At 37.6% G+C, this 16637-nt stretch overlaps 1 protein-coding gene across 1 annotated transcript; it reads right to left on the minus strand.

Annotated features, from left to right (window-relative positions):
• Window positions 1-1203: 1203 nt before the first annotated feature.
• LOC144443391 (uncharacterized) lies at window positions 1204-9616 on the minus strand. The gene is made up of 5 exons (XM_078132857.1): window positions 9464-9616; window positions 7917-8397; window positions 4965-5138; window positions 3306-3544; window positions 1204-2225 (listed from the first exon to the last, which is right to left on the minus strand). Exons 1-5 carry the CDS (start codon window positions 9482-9484, stop codon window positions 1968-1970), a joined length of 1173 nt encoding a protein of 390 aa, XP_077988983.1. The 5' UTR covers window positions 9485-9616; the 3' UTR covers window positions 1204-1967.
• Between the last annotated feature and the right edge of the window lie 7021 nt (window positions 9617-16637).

A 16637-nucleotide genomic window follows, 5' to 3' on the forward strand; every position in this document is an offset into this window, starting at 1 on the left:
TCGCCAAATACCTAGTTAGAGAAATGAATATGTCAAGACAATAGGTACACTAATATCGTATGTCTGGAGATGTTTTTTTTTTTTTTTTTTTTTTTTTTTTTGGGGGGGGGGGGTTAGTGTCCTTTGTTTCATCGCCATGAAGCTCATGATCCCGGGCTCATGATTATGCATGACCTACTATTAACTTAAAAGCTCATCTCATATGCGTGACATATTTTAATTTAATTATTGTAACGACCACAGCGTCACAGATTCAGGACTTGGCTTTTGACCGTCGAGCTGTGAGCATCTGACTCTCCTGGCATGGCACTGGCCTCGGAGCGAGGCCGTGAGGCCGAACTCAGGCCTTTGATAAATAAAGTCTATGGTTCCAGTTATACCACATACATAGTCTCGTATGCAGTTCATCTTTTACTACAAGTCTTGCCGCTTTAAAAAAAAAAGATTTGATACTATGTTTCAGACTCCCAGAAAAGATGGCACAACAACGCCCTTGCTTACAAATTGTTATCCGGTTTACTTCACATAACATTGTCTTCTGATGTGTTAAAAATACAAGGCATATAAAATGTTAAGTTGGCCCATTCATACTTATGAACAGATATGTCATCTTCTCGCACAGAGCTATGTTTTGAACACCAACGTTTAGACATATTGACATAGATTTACTTATGTAGTGATTTTATAAAAAACCAACTCACGACTGTCTTATTACTTAATCTGTGCTAAGAAGTTGCTTGTAGGTCTTCTAAACAAAATAGTCACACAGACCGAGAGAGAGAGAGAGAGAGAGAGAGAGAGAGAGAGAGAGAGAGAGAGAGAGAGAGAGAGAGAGAGAGAGAGAGAGAGAGAGAGAGAGAGAGAGAGAGAGTAGGATGAGCAAGTGTGATATACAGTGCTTGATAGATTTGTGTAAGATGTCAATAATAATGTTAACACATTTATGGCTTTGTTTTAATATTGGTTGCATACACATACTTAGGACAGCCATGTAATCGTAATATATCAAATTGCAATTTATCGGTTCTGCTATTGTTGTTGTATTATTCAACACGAGTCATAAAACACGTAATCGCACCAGGCAAGTTGTAATGATGACTAAAGCTAAAGGATAATGACTCTCGGTCCACGTATCATGTTTAACAAATAAATAAGTCTGCAATGCCAACAAGAAAGAATGAAAACATATTCATTTATTCAGGGTTCTAAGCTTCGCCTTTATTTATTTCAAAATAAAAAATTAAGTAAATTTGTGACTTAACACTTAGACATTCGTCCGATTTAGAAAATAAACCTTTCATCTCATTCTTAGACTAATAAATCGTCTTGTATTTTATGAGTTGATTTGTTTCCAATTAGAGGCAAAATCAAATCTTAAAAGTCGCATATACACTATACCACAGACTATACGTAGTTATTCAACATGAAAAGTCACATTTCGTTAACAACTAATCAGGCTATTTTGACAATAAAACAAACTGTCCACAGATTGAACAGCTGTTGGTTATTCGGCTAATTATCACAACAGATGTAAGCATTCATGAATTTCTTGGTAATGGATTATCGATCTTTCAGTATATGTACACATTCATAAACAGGAGTATATACAGAATAAAGCAGCAACGACCTGTCTGGATTGGTAATTTAGTCAATGGGTAAAAAAATGACCGGAAAAAATATTAGTGAAATATAAAAGTAAATCTATAAGCTCTGTGTCGAAGACAACGCCCTCTCTCATTGACTATTGCAATTAATTGTTCGTCATCTCTGTTCAGCTACTGGTTAGTGTATTGTTGAGTCTAAAATCATGTAACTTCATTGTTCTTCCCGAGTGTTCTACGTACTCTTTTTTCCCCCACGACTTGTTAGTTCATGGTTGATCATAAAATAAAACACACGTCTAAAAATGTTTCTATTATCAGTAGATTAAAGCTCCACAAGACCATCTTGTCTAACATTCAAGTCACTTATTGGCGATTCATTGCCATCTGGCAAGGCATAAACTGGACGGGAGCCAGATCTAACTTGTTAAGATTAGGAGCATGTCGCTGCATTTCTACCAGAAAACCATTGATGAAAGAAAGACGCATGGAGGAGTCAAAGTGAATCCGAACCATCATTCGCTTTCCCCATGGTGGCATTAGTGTTCCTATGGTAACGTATCGCTCATTATAACTCTGGGTGATAGGATACTCGCCACTCCATTGCTTCATGCAGCAATCAAGCTGTGGGTAACAAAGTAATGTTGGAAGTTGTACATGTAATATCACGTTATGCTGAGTGATGTATCGTCAAATGACACAATGACAAATATAATTTGATGTAAAGATTGACCAAGTACATGCAGTCATCAGTGTACTGTCTCAATTGGACGTTTTGAGTTAGAGACGGAGAGACTGTCAAATGGAGAGAGAGAGAGAGAGAGAGAGAGAGAGAGAGAGAGAGAGAGAGAGAGAGAGAGAGAGAGAGAGAGAGAGAGAGAGAGAGAGAGAGAGAGAGAGAGAGAGAGAGAGAGATACATACAGACAGGCAAAAAGTTGGACAGACAGACAAACAGGAAGAGGGACAAATAGACAGACAAACAGACATATAGATGGAGAGACAGACTGACAGACGGACAGACAGACGGACAGACAGACAGACAGACAGACAGACAGACAGACAGACAGACAGACAGACAGACAGACAGACAGAAAAAGGGAGTCAAATAAACATACATATAGATGGACAGACAGACAGACAGGAAGAGGGACAAACAGACAAACAGACAGATAGATAGATGGACAGAGACAGACAAACAGACAAACAAATGGACAGACATGGACAGACAAATGGGCAGGCACACTGACGGACAAACAGACGGACAAACAGACCGATGGACAAACAGTCGGACAGAGAGACAGACACACAAATACAGATAGCGGCAAAGATATGAGGATGAGAAAATAAGTGAAAACTAATCTTTAAACGTTTTTTTTAGGTCTTAGACATTTTCTTATCCCATTCTCTTTTAATTCATTTTTTTGTTTCTTAACATTTCATTAACCTTACAGAGTTATAACTTTGGCACAGGCAATGGTGGCCCTATTCATTTCTACTTTTCTCATGATCTTACACGTACGTTATGATTACGACCAGAAAAAAATTCAACCCGCCCTCTATGGCCACTATTGGAAAGAAATGGCAACGTCACTGCTAGTAAGATGGTGATACCACAACATTATTGTTTTCAGCTGGAATTCGGGTTCTTTGATAAATCAAAGATTTTAAAAAAATACCATCCTATATAGTCGTTCTTGACTTACTTCACAACAGGAGCACAGTGGTTTGAAACAGCAGCAGATACCTTCCCAAAATTTGGAACATGATGGTTTTTCTCCATGTACGTTAGAATCGCTTTGTACACCTATCGCACACCTCATGTCGATACTACGAAATCCTTCGATTGGTAGGCTCTGAAAGTACATACTGTCTCCCCATTTAATGGACAAGTGGTAGGCATTTGGTTTCTTCTTCGCTATGGCTTGAGGTGTAAGTGACGACACTGGTATGTGTAATACGTAAAATATAAAGATTCTACAATTACTTCAAACTGAAAGGTGTAAATGGAAAAGTAGTGAACCGTATTCTGAGGGACCCATTCTAGGATAAAGCAAACATAAAAATGGACACACAAACACAAACACACACACACACACACACACACACACACACACACACACACACACGCACGCACACGCACGCACGCACACACACACACACACACACACACACACACACAACAACAACATTTATTATTTATAAACTAATTTAGGAACGGTTCGAAATAGACTACGTGGCGGTTAAATATGCAAAAAATGGCTTTGCAACTGAAATTGTTGCGTTGAGAAAAAATTGGTACCCAAAATGTTACTATGTTATAAAGCTATGTTTATGCCCTATAAGAATCCTTGGTGAGAAGTCAGAAACATGATTCGACACGTTTTATAGATGAATGGAACAATGTCGGCCCAAGGAGCTTTTAGTCTGACATAAAAGTTGTCACCATGAGCTAGCGTCATAAAGTTAAAGACTAACATTCCAGTCTTAAAGGGAAACACAACGAGAGGTCATCGTTTGTTTCTACGTATACAGTACAAACCTTCAACAAATGACACATTTTATCGCTGTACGATGTAATACACAAAAGACTGGGTCTTACACACACATGCCTTAAAGGGTAAATAATTGCATGCATTCATTTCGCCATCATATCGTCTGGTTGTTTGACTACCAATTCCTATTCTAGTTCGATCGTGTGTTACCCGAATCTAGCTGAAACACCGTTGATCAAGAGATGGAAAATAATATTTAGGGATGGACCCCACATAATGCCCCCCCCCCCCAACCACTTTGGTGTGTCGTCAAGGTAGCGAAACATCTACCAATTTCTTTTCGCACAATAGTAGGGACCCACGAGTTAGAATTTCGGCAATTGAGGGCGCTATATAGCAACGTCGTCGAGTGGAGTTCATTAACTCAAGCTACCAACTTACAAATGCCCTGCAGATCGCAGTACATACTTTCTGTAGTAGATTTTACTCGAGAGTTTCGAGAGCTTCCTAATAATTGAAATTAAATTGGTACCCATTTTATTTTTATCAAGCCCATGTTCAGGAAACATTCCTCCATTGTATAGGAATTTCCCGGTAAAAAAAATTGTCAATGGTCAATTTAAACGCACAGTTCACCTTTTTATTGAGACCTATGGAATACATTCCCCTCGGGGAGATTGTCAGAGAAAGTTACATGCTCAGAATGTTACATTTATTGCGTATTTGATAAGTAGCAAGTATCCAAAACACACTAACAACGAATAGTTGGGACTTTAGTTTGATGCTAATTGCGATTATCATACCCTTCGGAATGAAAATGTTCATGGACACAATTTGAAGAATTAAAACATGTAGGCATTAATGTCTCACCTATTCCATCTTCGGCAGACAGTAACAACAGTCGTCGAGTGGTGAGGAACGCTCTGCCATTTGTCATTGGAGGTTTGTCTGCTAAATTCTGACTATTCTCATCAAGGAATATGACATTGGTGTAGTATATGTACTGACTATTTAGTAAGACTTGTTCACCTTCAAAGAGTATGGCTGGAAAAGAAAATGTGATAAAACAACTTTGTATGTTAATAGATATTTCTATATATTACTATTTTATTTACATTACGTATTTATAAATGTCAATATTTTCAGTTTAGTTGCATGCTGGCAGAAAGAAAATTTGGTTACGTCATACACATATGTATGTCATCGCCTGCCACTTTCCTAGTTAGTTGCCGGAATTCTCCTGACGAATGGGTACACAGTCACAGACCAATATTTATAATTTCGGCAATTTCGTCCCTTTAGGCCTAAAAATATTGTTTGGTTCCAGTTACTCGACCCACTTCCGACCCTAAACTTTTTTTTTTACGAAAAAATTATAAAATCGCGAAAATTGTGAAGTCTCGCAAGAAATAGTGGATGCAGAAACTGACGCCGACTTAAAAAGACAATATAAAACTGTATTTTCAATCTGTAATAGCTGTACATCTGATGGGAAGAAACCATTAACACAGAGACCACATGGAAAACAACAGAAAACATAACTACCTGAACTAGACACTCATATCTGAAAACAATATATAAAAAATAAAATACAAAATCTACGAGCGTAATCGGAACCACACAAATTGTTTAGGCCTTATCTATAAATATATTGAATAAACTTCTAAAACTTAGCTACTAGATAAAAATAGTTTTAAACCGTGCCTCTAATCCGCTGGCTGACGAGAAAACTAGACACTGACATAGTATGATCAATAGGGAACTTGCAAACCCGCCATGTTGAATGTTGCATCATGGGAAATGTGATTATAAACACTAATCAGAGAGTATTGTAAAATATATTGTTACATAGTTTTTAACCACATGATCAATTCATGGGTACCCTGACCAGTGTGGGAGGTTTATTTCATCGGTAGCTTCAGATAAGATATTACTATAACCACAGACAATCCCATAGTCCTGTGTGTCAGAGCCTGCTCAGTCTGGATTGCAAGTTCCCTATTGAATGTGAATGTTGAGTGTGAATTGATTGTGAATTAGTTGAAGACGGTGACTGGTTGTAAAGACGCTACCATCACGAACTGAGAGGTAAACCATACATCTCCGTCTGTTTAGCTATTCGTGAGTACTGGTGTGTTCTCGATACGAGAGAGACTTTGAGTGTACTGTACATTTGCGTGGACGTTCGCTAAATTATAGGTATAGAAAGAAGAGTACCGACACTGGTGAGAATCCAACATTATCATTTCCAAAATTTTGTTTATTGTACTGACAAGAAAAACTTATTATCTCTGAGTCAGTAAACAGGTTCATTTTCATGGAGCATTTAATAGAGCAGTGTACTTTGATGATAGTGGTGAACATAACAGTAATCATCGTCACTTTGTCCTGAGGAAGGCAACAGTCACGTTGCTGAAACGTAGATGTGAAAAAAAGTAACTTGGTTGTGTATTCCTCCGGTAATGTAAACCAGATTTAAACCGAATGCCTTCCGTAAGGGAAGTCTTGCAATTTCATGATATATGCAAGAAATTTAGCTCTATATCTGTGAAAGTCCCAGTAAAAGTTAGTTGTCCAAAATGTTGTTCAAATGCCCGCTTCCTATTCTCAACACTGGAAAGCTTGCCATCCCGACTTCACTCGGCTTTCTTGATCCCCTACATATTTGCCGTGATAAACGGGTGTACATATCTTTAAATTTTCCAGACTGTGACAATTGAACTTTTCAAGCCACCACATTTGAAACGTCGCCTGTTGTCTTGTTGCGATTAGCAGGTTGTTCATCATTTCAATCAGTCGTACCTGGCTTACTAGCTGGGGAAAAGAAATGAGTTATTTGTCGTTTACCCACACTTGAACCGGTGGTTCTCCGCTGTGTAGGTACTAGGTCAAACTGTCATGATTTGAGGAGAGACGTTGAACTAAAATCATTAAAATCACCAATGTCAGGGGCAAACGGGAGTAGCTAATGAAAAACCAGAAAAGGGCAAATTGTGTTGAAATCGAAGGCTTGCTGTCATATACAACAACAAACCTATCAAATATGTACACTTCTCATCCGAATGGTGGTCCATTGTTTTCTAATGGAAGTGTCGAAGTGTCAATCAAAACTAACTTCAACAACGTTGTCTGTCTTAATTCTCCTTACATTAATTGTTACTTCAGGGATGACAACTGCACAACTAATCATGAACAATTAAAAAAAATAATCGTGTCGTCACACCACTTTATACAACGTTTCCTGACCAGAAACAACAACTTTCGTTTTGGTGGCCTACAGGTCTAATTACCGAAAATATACCAATATTTTATCACAGCTAAAAGCTACAGCTATAATATTTTCAGGATAGATGCGCTTAGGTATCGCAAATGTATGTACCAAATTATATTGAATTTGAAGAATGGATTCTTGAGATATAGCCTAATTACCGAAAACCATTAATTACGTAAATTGCTCATTAATATGCATGGATGTTTAACACCTAATCACTTCTTGACATTACCCTACGGAATACATGTAACAAATTCCGTTTGAATTTAGCCAGTCGTTTTTTAAAAAATGGTGATACAGACACACAGACTTTTCACCCCTAATATATATCCTTCCTTATGGAAGGAAAAAAAAAAAAGAGTTGTTTAATGCGCATGCGCACATTTACTGTATTTCCAGGCGGTTTTGACAGGCAATCGCTGTCAGTCAATTATACAGATAACTTATTGAAAATAAAAGCTACATGTGAAATTTGGTATCATCAATGTGTGTACCAATTCAGTTAGAATTCTTTCACGAGATCTTGCACAAATTATGGTAGAAGTACTTACTAGAAAGTATTTGTTCATAGGTAAGATTGTCGTGGTGTGCTTGGTAGTGCTGTATACCGTCTCGGTACATTGACTCTGCATTCTCGTTGATAGCCTGTCTGAGTTGTTTGTGACTTTTGTGTGAGGTGGCACATTGTTGAAACACTTGAATAGACATGGGGTCAAACATGGTTTGGTTGAAGGCCTGTGGCAAACCACGCCCTCCCTGACTTACAGGATGTGGGGTCATTTGAGGTAACGGATACCCTCCCTGGTCGACCGGTTGCATTGGTACAGTCTCCGTTCTGCCATCATTAACTGGTGGAGGAGGAGGAGGGGGAGTAGAAGGATGAGGAGTGGGGGAAGACTCTGCTGCGCTATACGCAGGGGGAGGCTGGTTGGCGATTGGGAGTGCAGGTTTATCCACGTGCTGTGGTGGTGCCGCGATACTCTCAATTTCATCATCAATCTCCATTGGAGTACTGGGTTTGCTGGTTTGTGGCTGAAACATAATCAAGTTGCTAAAATAAATATCTCTGTACAGTAAACATATTCAAAATATTTCAACTTGAAAACTGAAAATATAGTTACATAAGAGTGTGGTATGAAATACAGAAACGAAATAGTTTACGGACAGCACTGTGCTTTTCAAACAGAAATGTCCACTGTGTTCACAAGTAGTAGCAGGTGAGTGCACTCACTTTGAGACATAACTTCACAGCATAACTTCACAGTATTGTGTATCTAAAATCGTATAAATTAGTACTTTTTGGTAGCCTAAGGACTCGATATTCAAGTTAAATCGATTTTCTACAATATGTTCCTATCTCAATGGTGAACAGCGTCTTAGAACATGTGGGGAGAATCGTTACAACGTATCCCAGAGCTGAAACTTGCCTTTCTCTTCGTAGTTTCAAAAAATCTTACTAGAACCGTATGTTAGCACACAAAGATATAATGACGGTAAAACAACCCCAGGAAGTAGATTAAGTGACTTTTCAAGACCTGTGGGTAGATTTTGTCCATGGTAGTGATCATTCAACTGATGAAAATCGTTTTTTGGATGTGTTTGATATTAATGGATTCGCAAACAGAAATGAAACGAAAGTGTAATTTTTCATCCTAAACGTTTCTATGCATTGCAGAAGTTTATAAGACCTTAAAAGGTTCTGTACACGTTTATTGGTCAGACCCGAAATCCCAAAATGTTTGTTAGTGACTGTTTGGTGGTCTGAGTTAGCACTTAAATCATTTTCGATTTCGCTGTTCCTATGACAACCATGTTGACATAGCAAATGCAAACGCTGGTTACCATATTCAATTGGCATACAGGTTGAACTATGCCTGAAAAAGACTGCGATAACGATTTAAGAAGAAAATCAAGTCGCATGTTATAGAATTGTTTTAAATGGAATTCTTTTTTTATACCGACATCAAATATCTCGACGGCCGTGCTTCATAGGGTCTACACGTTCTAAAATGACACCTTTCTTTTAAACGTGACAAAAAATTAAATCACGTAAGTCAAAAAATGTCGTGAAATCATTTAATGTACTGCAACTGCCTACCTCTGGATGTACGGACGTCATTTTGGTGTTTTCACACTAAAATTTCAGAAAAGCGTGGACAATTTGTCGTTCTCCTGCCCCGATGCCAACTTCTTCCAACACGATGACCACAATTCTGTGTATGAACAAGGGAACTTCGGTGAAAGTGTTATTGTTTGCCACCTATCTGCATTGTCTCGGCTATTCTGTCTTCCAACTGCCATCCCCCTTAACACACTTCTTTCATTTACGGTATGAGGCAAATCGAATATACACACGTCAAATCTACTGAACATACGAGATATGTGCAACATAGAAGACGAACAAGGATGCTATGTATGCGTAATTTTTCTTCTAAGATTTTTGTAACGACTAACCATCGACTCTGCTGACAGGAGGATGACAGTTGAATTACCCTGTCTACAGCTAATGAATATTCAAAACTATTTTGGCGATAAATCGACGCCATGTTTCTTTTCCAGGAATTCATTACATATACATATAAGCGTGACGTCATAGCACGGTAAGCCCAAATGCAAATTTAATCAATAAAAAGACCCCTCTGTGACTATAACTTTTTAGTCTTTATGAACTAAACTATGATTTTGATTTTTAAAACGGTAGTTTGAAACAGTGTGACGTTGAAGGTTTACTGGGAGTCACCTCAAAATACCAACTCCAGAGTCGTTACCATAGTTACATATAATATGTATATTTGCTGATCCTGGTGACCCTCTTCATTTGTTATGTTTCTCGTCTTACCACTTCAAAAACAATAAAGTATTCCCCGTCTCGCGGCAGATCTCGCAAATAACCTAGCAACGGTTGCTACGAGGGTCAAGCTTTGCGGATTGGCCATGTTGTTTATATGAAAGTCAACGCATTAGTCTGAAAAAAATACTACCGTTTGTGACCATATACAATCGTAAGTCGTCATGGAAGACATTGAAAAATTGAAAGCACACGAACTAAAGAGCATGTTACGAAAATATGGCGTGTCAACAACAAGTTAAAAGAAAGATACGTCACAGTGTCACACCGTCATTATATTTCCGAACTGACTGTCATTTCGGGGAATACGTTGTCAATGTCAGTGCCAAACTTATGCAGCATACTAGATGGCTATAATATTTCAATCTTGAGAAATGGTAATTAATGACAAGCAAAATCGAGTAGTTTTGATTATTAGTACACATGTACATGGTGGAAACATTTCCCGTCACCAATTTTCAATAGAAGTATATTAGAATGCAATGCACATGAAGTGTGGTGTAGTAGTACTACACATCCACTGGCCGTAAGCCCTTATGAACCGTTGACATTTACACTGTTGACAAATACGGACGAAAGCTAAAAGTCTTACACATTTTTAGAGTGCAAATGTCCCGTTTTGGTCCTAGAGTTCAGAATTGAAAAGTTCTAAATTATCGTCACAGGTCGGGAAATCATTGTCAGTTCCTGACAATTGTATTCCGATTTTACCATATGTTATCTTCATACAATACGTACCAGTCTAGTTCCCGACGACCGTATTCCGATTTTACCCTACCTTAATAACGTAGAGTAAATCGGAATACGGTCATCAGGAACTAGACTAGTACTGTATGAAGATAACTTAGAGTAAAATCGGAATACCGTCGTCAGGAACTAGAATAGGGAATAACCGGCGGTGTGTGAAACACGTGTATGTGTCAGCCATGTTTATACTTGAGTTCGATGAACATGTTGTAGAACTCATAGTCCAAATTGGTAAAATAAAACGACATAGTATCTCTGAATTTTATGGTAACAGTTGTGCCCTTCATCCTTAAACCCTTACTGTGCAGTCACTACTCCATTCATGGTACAGTAGTATGATTTATTTTTAATACTACTCGCCACAACTATTTTTCTCCGTAATTAAGTTCTCCTCGTAATTTTGGCAAACTATTTTGGTCCGGGCCTTACATTTCATTCTTGAGGCGCTTCCCCTATACTCCGCCTTGTTGTTTATCTTTCCACCGGTGTCTATTGTATACTTCTAAATCCCCCTTTGTCTTACACTATCCAATACTGATAAGACTTCAGCAGCAACTCAGACAAGGAGTTGGTTATAACCCGCTACACAGACTTTAATATCAGCTCCGGTAGAGGACTGCTAATCCCGTACATGTCAAACAATGTGTCAACATTATGACAGATAAAGGGCATAATACTAGTTTGAATACTAATTTGCATGACACGTAAAATTGTAAAAGGAAGTTTAGTTGCTATGTACGCCGTGACAGGGCGCCCTCATCACGCAACGCACGGCTGGCGCTGTTGTTGTGCATTCTCAAAATAAATGTATACATGAAATAAAGAAATAAAGAAAGAAAGAAAGACAAGAAAGAAAGAATGACAGAAAGAATGAGACGGTGTACGTTTGCCCTTTAGGACGTAGAGACAGTAGTCTTTTCATGGTAATTCTTTAATTGTCATGTTATCACAATTTTTAGTTATCAGCAGTGTCTTTGTCCATAATATGTTATTATTAGTATCATTTTACGTCCAAAGTAGGTGTTATATGGCGTGGCAAACTAAAGCAAGCTACTAGAGCAAGCTATGAATTATTTGAGAACAGTTGGCGTTGAAGAGAGCACGTCTTTAGGGAGTGTCCAGATTTTACTTCGGGAGGTTGGGGTTGGGGGTTGGAGGATTTTAAGGGGGGGGGGGCATCAATTTTTCCCAGGAAAATTAGGGGGGGGGGGCCTAAACAAAAATTTCAAATTTTCTAGGGGGGGAGGTTCATGGAAAAAAACATGATTATTTAATGCAACATAAGTCGATCTGCAATTCTGCCACTCCTCAAAGTTACTTGTCCGCGAGGATGTGCAATACTCAGAGTTGTTTTATGTATGTATGTATGTATGTATGTATGTATGTATGTATGTATGTATGTATGTATGTATGTGTGTATGTGTGTGTGTGTGTGTGTATGTGTGTGTGTGTGTGTGTATGTATGTATGTATGTATGTATGTATGTATGTATGTATGTATGTATGTGTGTGTGTGTGTATGTATGTATGTATGTATGTATGTATGTATGTATGTTTGTTTGTCTATCCATCTATGTGTTTTTGTTTGTCTGTCCCTCTGTCTGTCTGTCTGTCTGTCTGTCTGTCTGTCTGTCAGTTCGTTTGTCCACCTCTTTGTCTTTGTCTGTCTCTTGACGGTCTCACCGGCTATCTCTCAATCTCTATCTCAAAACCGTCCATATGAGACAGGTTACCAACGACACTATGTAATTGGTAATTCTTTTCATCAAACAATTGTCATTTGACTACACATCACACTACATCACGTGACACTACACATCACACTACATCACGTGACACTACACATCATACTACATCAAGAGACACTACAAATCACACTACATAATGTGATATTACATGTACAACTTCCAACATTACTTTGTTACCCACAGCTTGATTACTGTATGAAGCAATGGCGTGGCGAGTATCCTATCACCCAGAGTTACAATAGGCGATATGTTACCATAGGAACACTAATGCCACCCTGGGGAAAGCGAATGGTGGTCCGGGTTCACTTTGACTCCTCCATGCGTCTTTCTTACATCAATGGTTTTCTGGTAGAAATGCAGCGACATGCTCCTAATCTTAACAAGTTAGATCTGGCTCCCGTCCAGTTTATGCCTTGCCAGATGGCAATGAATCGCCAATAAGTGACTTGAATGTTAGACAAGATGGTCTCGTGGAGCTTTAATCTACTGATAATAGATACATTTTTAGACGTGTGTTTTATTTTACGATCGACCACGAACTAACAAGTCCTAGGGAAAAAAAAGAGTACTTATAATACTTGGGAAGAACAGTGAAGTAAGGTTTTATACAGCAAACGTCATTTTAGACTCTACAATACATTAACTAGCGGCTGAATAGAGTTGACGAACAATTGCCATTAAGAATGAGAGAGGGCGTTGTCTTTGACACAGGGCCTATGTATTTACTTTTGCATTTTGCTAATATTTGGAGTTGATCATGCATTTTTAATAACCGTCCTTGTCGTTTTTCAACCATTGACTAAACTACCAATCCAGACAGATCGTTGCTACTTTATTCTATTTTAAGTACACCGCCTGAAATCAAGTCTTTCAATCGCACTATAATAGTAGAAATGCTAAGTAACCCTAAAAAACATGACTTTCTTGGGTGAGTTGTGAGCCACAGTCCTACCGTAGGCATTTGTCCAGGGGGCATTTGTCCTACGGAGGCATTTGTCCGGGGGACATTTGTCCGGGGGCGTTTGTTTGGGGGGCGTTAATCCTGTTACCCTCATTTTGATTAAAACGTAACGTTTGTGGTAGATATTCACACTCCACCAACTTAAGGTACGAAATATACGTACAGGTACACATCATTAATACAAAAAACGAATCTATGTAAGATTTGAACAAATCAACTTGCAACTATTGCCCAACTTTTAAAATAACATGGAAACAGTGCTTCGTTTATTTATCTATCAAATAGAATAGAAGTCACTATAACTGCCTTTAGTGCTATTGGATTGACTAGTGCTATCAACTTGTGTATGATTTTGCATGACACAACACATTGGAAACTTATTTCACCCATGGATACTTGTAGTTCACCCATGGATACTTGTACTTGCCTTACTACACTTGACGTATCTTTGACACTTTGGAGATTTCTTGCAAGGGTTTATGGGAATTATATTTAGCGATGACATCATGAAAACACGAATTTCTTTGTCTTGGCAAATATGTTGTATTTTTGTATGCATATAACATCGACATTCAGTTTGTATCATGTATAGGTGATAAATATAGCAAACTATACAATTTATTAGGTCATGTTCACTATCGACATTTCAAGGAAATAGAGAAATTAATTGGGTCACTCTTTTGATGTCAGTAATTCGATGCGAGATTTATAACTGTTAATTGTATTATACAAGGTCTTACTGTACGCAAGCTGAGAGAGTAGAAATGAATATGGATCAAAGCGATCTGACACAGGGTAGATTTTGTATTGTGTGTGTGTGTGTGTGTGTGTGTGTGTGTGTGTCTGTCTGTCTGTCTGTCTGTCTGTCTTGTCTGTTCATCCGCTTCCGTCTTTACATACGAACATCAGGGTTATGGGATATAAGAAAGAAAAGAAATACGTTAAACTGATGATGGTAAATAACGTATTCAATTGTCTGAAGCAATTGGAAACTCTTCAGCTGATCAGATAAAAAGAAACTGAATGATGATTTTCTCAGATACGAGTCTCGTTGCATCTTGAATCAGGCATGTCTGTGTATCGTACGTGCATTACTTAAATGGATTAAATAATTAATTTGTCGAAGCACAAACCTATTAGCTAGAGCGTGATTAGATATCTATACCTGTTATTCATACAATATCCCAGATACCAATTCAACCATGCTCACATAGTGTTATTTAAGGTCGTCGACAGTGAGTTATAGAAATAGCTGGAAGTGGGATGAACGTGAATGTCCAAGATTTCAATTAATGAGTTCTACATGAAGACCAAGTCGTGTATAATTGATTCAACTAGGTTGAGCTGTGTAAGTTAATTATTAATATAGTAAAATTGAAAACATTTTTCATTATACTAAGTATATAGGTGGTGAAATTTGTATGTTGATGGATTGGATGGAATTCCTTATAATCAAACCTTTGGATGAATAATGATAATTGAAATTATCAAGATGGAAAAATATTTATATATAATCCCACGGAGATTTCGTGGGATTATACATTTATCACATAATTAAATTATTCCACATTTATTCTACAATTTTGAATCGAAATTTACTAATACAGCATCGTTACATCGCATTTTATTCTTCATCGCCTATCAAAAATGGCGTCCGATGGCTATGCAAATTACGTACTCGCACGACATGTTTCGAGGTCAACCTTACGTATAGGTAACTGTGCTGTGGTTTCTCAACCACAATTATCGGTTATAACATTGCGATGTACATGTTATATCAAATTTAGCTTTAAAACATAAGTAAACTTTGTCTTATAATGCAACTTTTGTTCCAACATTTTAATTATATTCGCTCAGGATGCCGTTCGTAGCTCTGTGCTCGACGGAAAATCGTAAGTAAGCTTATCGGCTGCAATATGCAAATTGTCATCGATACTCTAAATGATTTTTAGAGAGAGTAAAATCCATTAAATAAAAATAAATGTACCTCTACGTATCAGACTCATACCACCCTAAGATGTATGCAAAGTAATGAGTGCATCTACGTTTTGAAAGTACGTAAGTATTACGATAACTTGATCGTAGTGTGGCATTCATACAAATTTGCCCATCTTGGAATTCGAATTAGTCGAATGCTGTGAACAAGTAACTGTAAAATAATGAGTGTATAAAATATTAAAGCCCCTTGAGATTAGAAGGGATGTGACAAGTAAGATATAGAGTACCATTAAATGCAATCATCTGTACAGGAATACATTCGACGGTCCAACGAAGTACAACATCGCTGTTTAAATATCCGAGAAATAACAAAAAGGAATATGATTGTGCAAACAATAGTTTAATAGTTGTTTAAGAAATACACGAACAGAATTATGATGAACCGAACTCTCAGCTGTAGTGTGTTATTAACCATTTCAAATAGTTTTTAAATGTGCTGTTAGAAATGAATATTGAACAAATAAGTATAGAAACATTGAAATATGCATATACATGACTGACTATAATAGATTGCATAGACAGACTTCAATAGATGTCAAACTAATGGATCGTATGATGAATGTCTTTCATTTATCAACAATATACCATATATCTATCATGAAATCATCAAGCCATGTTGAATGCTTTCGATTCGAAGTAAAATATGGCATGATAATTGAAACGTAATGTTCTTTCATAAATTGTGCCTGATGAAAGTATATTATATTGTTCCCAATGATTTTCTTCATTCAGCAGGAAATATTATCGTGACCTAGGGTTTGTCATGACTTGTCTTTTGACTCGTAGTGACAAGGCCCCTTGGGCAATTCGAATTGTTCTTGTCTGAACGAGGGAATAATGTTCAAATATCTATCGTATTGTTTGGAGCCTATATTGTGATACTTAGAAATAACAATTTCCTTCATTTGGTATATCTTAAACTTTGTATATCTAATAAAATAATTTCCACATAATTACGGCTTTTGTAGGTT

Source organism: Glandiceps talaboti, chromosome 12 (genome assembly GCF_964340395.1).
Source record: "Glandiceps talaboti chromosome 12, keGlaTala1.1, whole genome shotgun sequence".
In the NCBI taxonomy this organism is placed as follows: Eukaryota; Metazoa; Hemichordata; class Enteropneusta; family Spengelidae; genus Glandiceps; species Glandiceps talaboti.

Bases quoted from the DNA above. Each gene is read 5' to 3' on its own strand.
- LOC144443391 (XM_078132857.1), bottom strand. From the start codon at position 9,484: ATGACGTCCGTACATCCAGAG. The intron at 8,398-9,463 runs GTAGGCAGTTGC...ATTATGTTTCAG, and splicing joins TGACGTCCGTACATCCAGAG to CCACAAACCAGCAAACCCAG. The intron at 5,139-7,916 runs GTAAGTACTTCT...TTTCTTTTCCAG, and splicing joins CTATGAACAAATACTTTCTA to CCATACTCTTTGAAGGTGAA.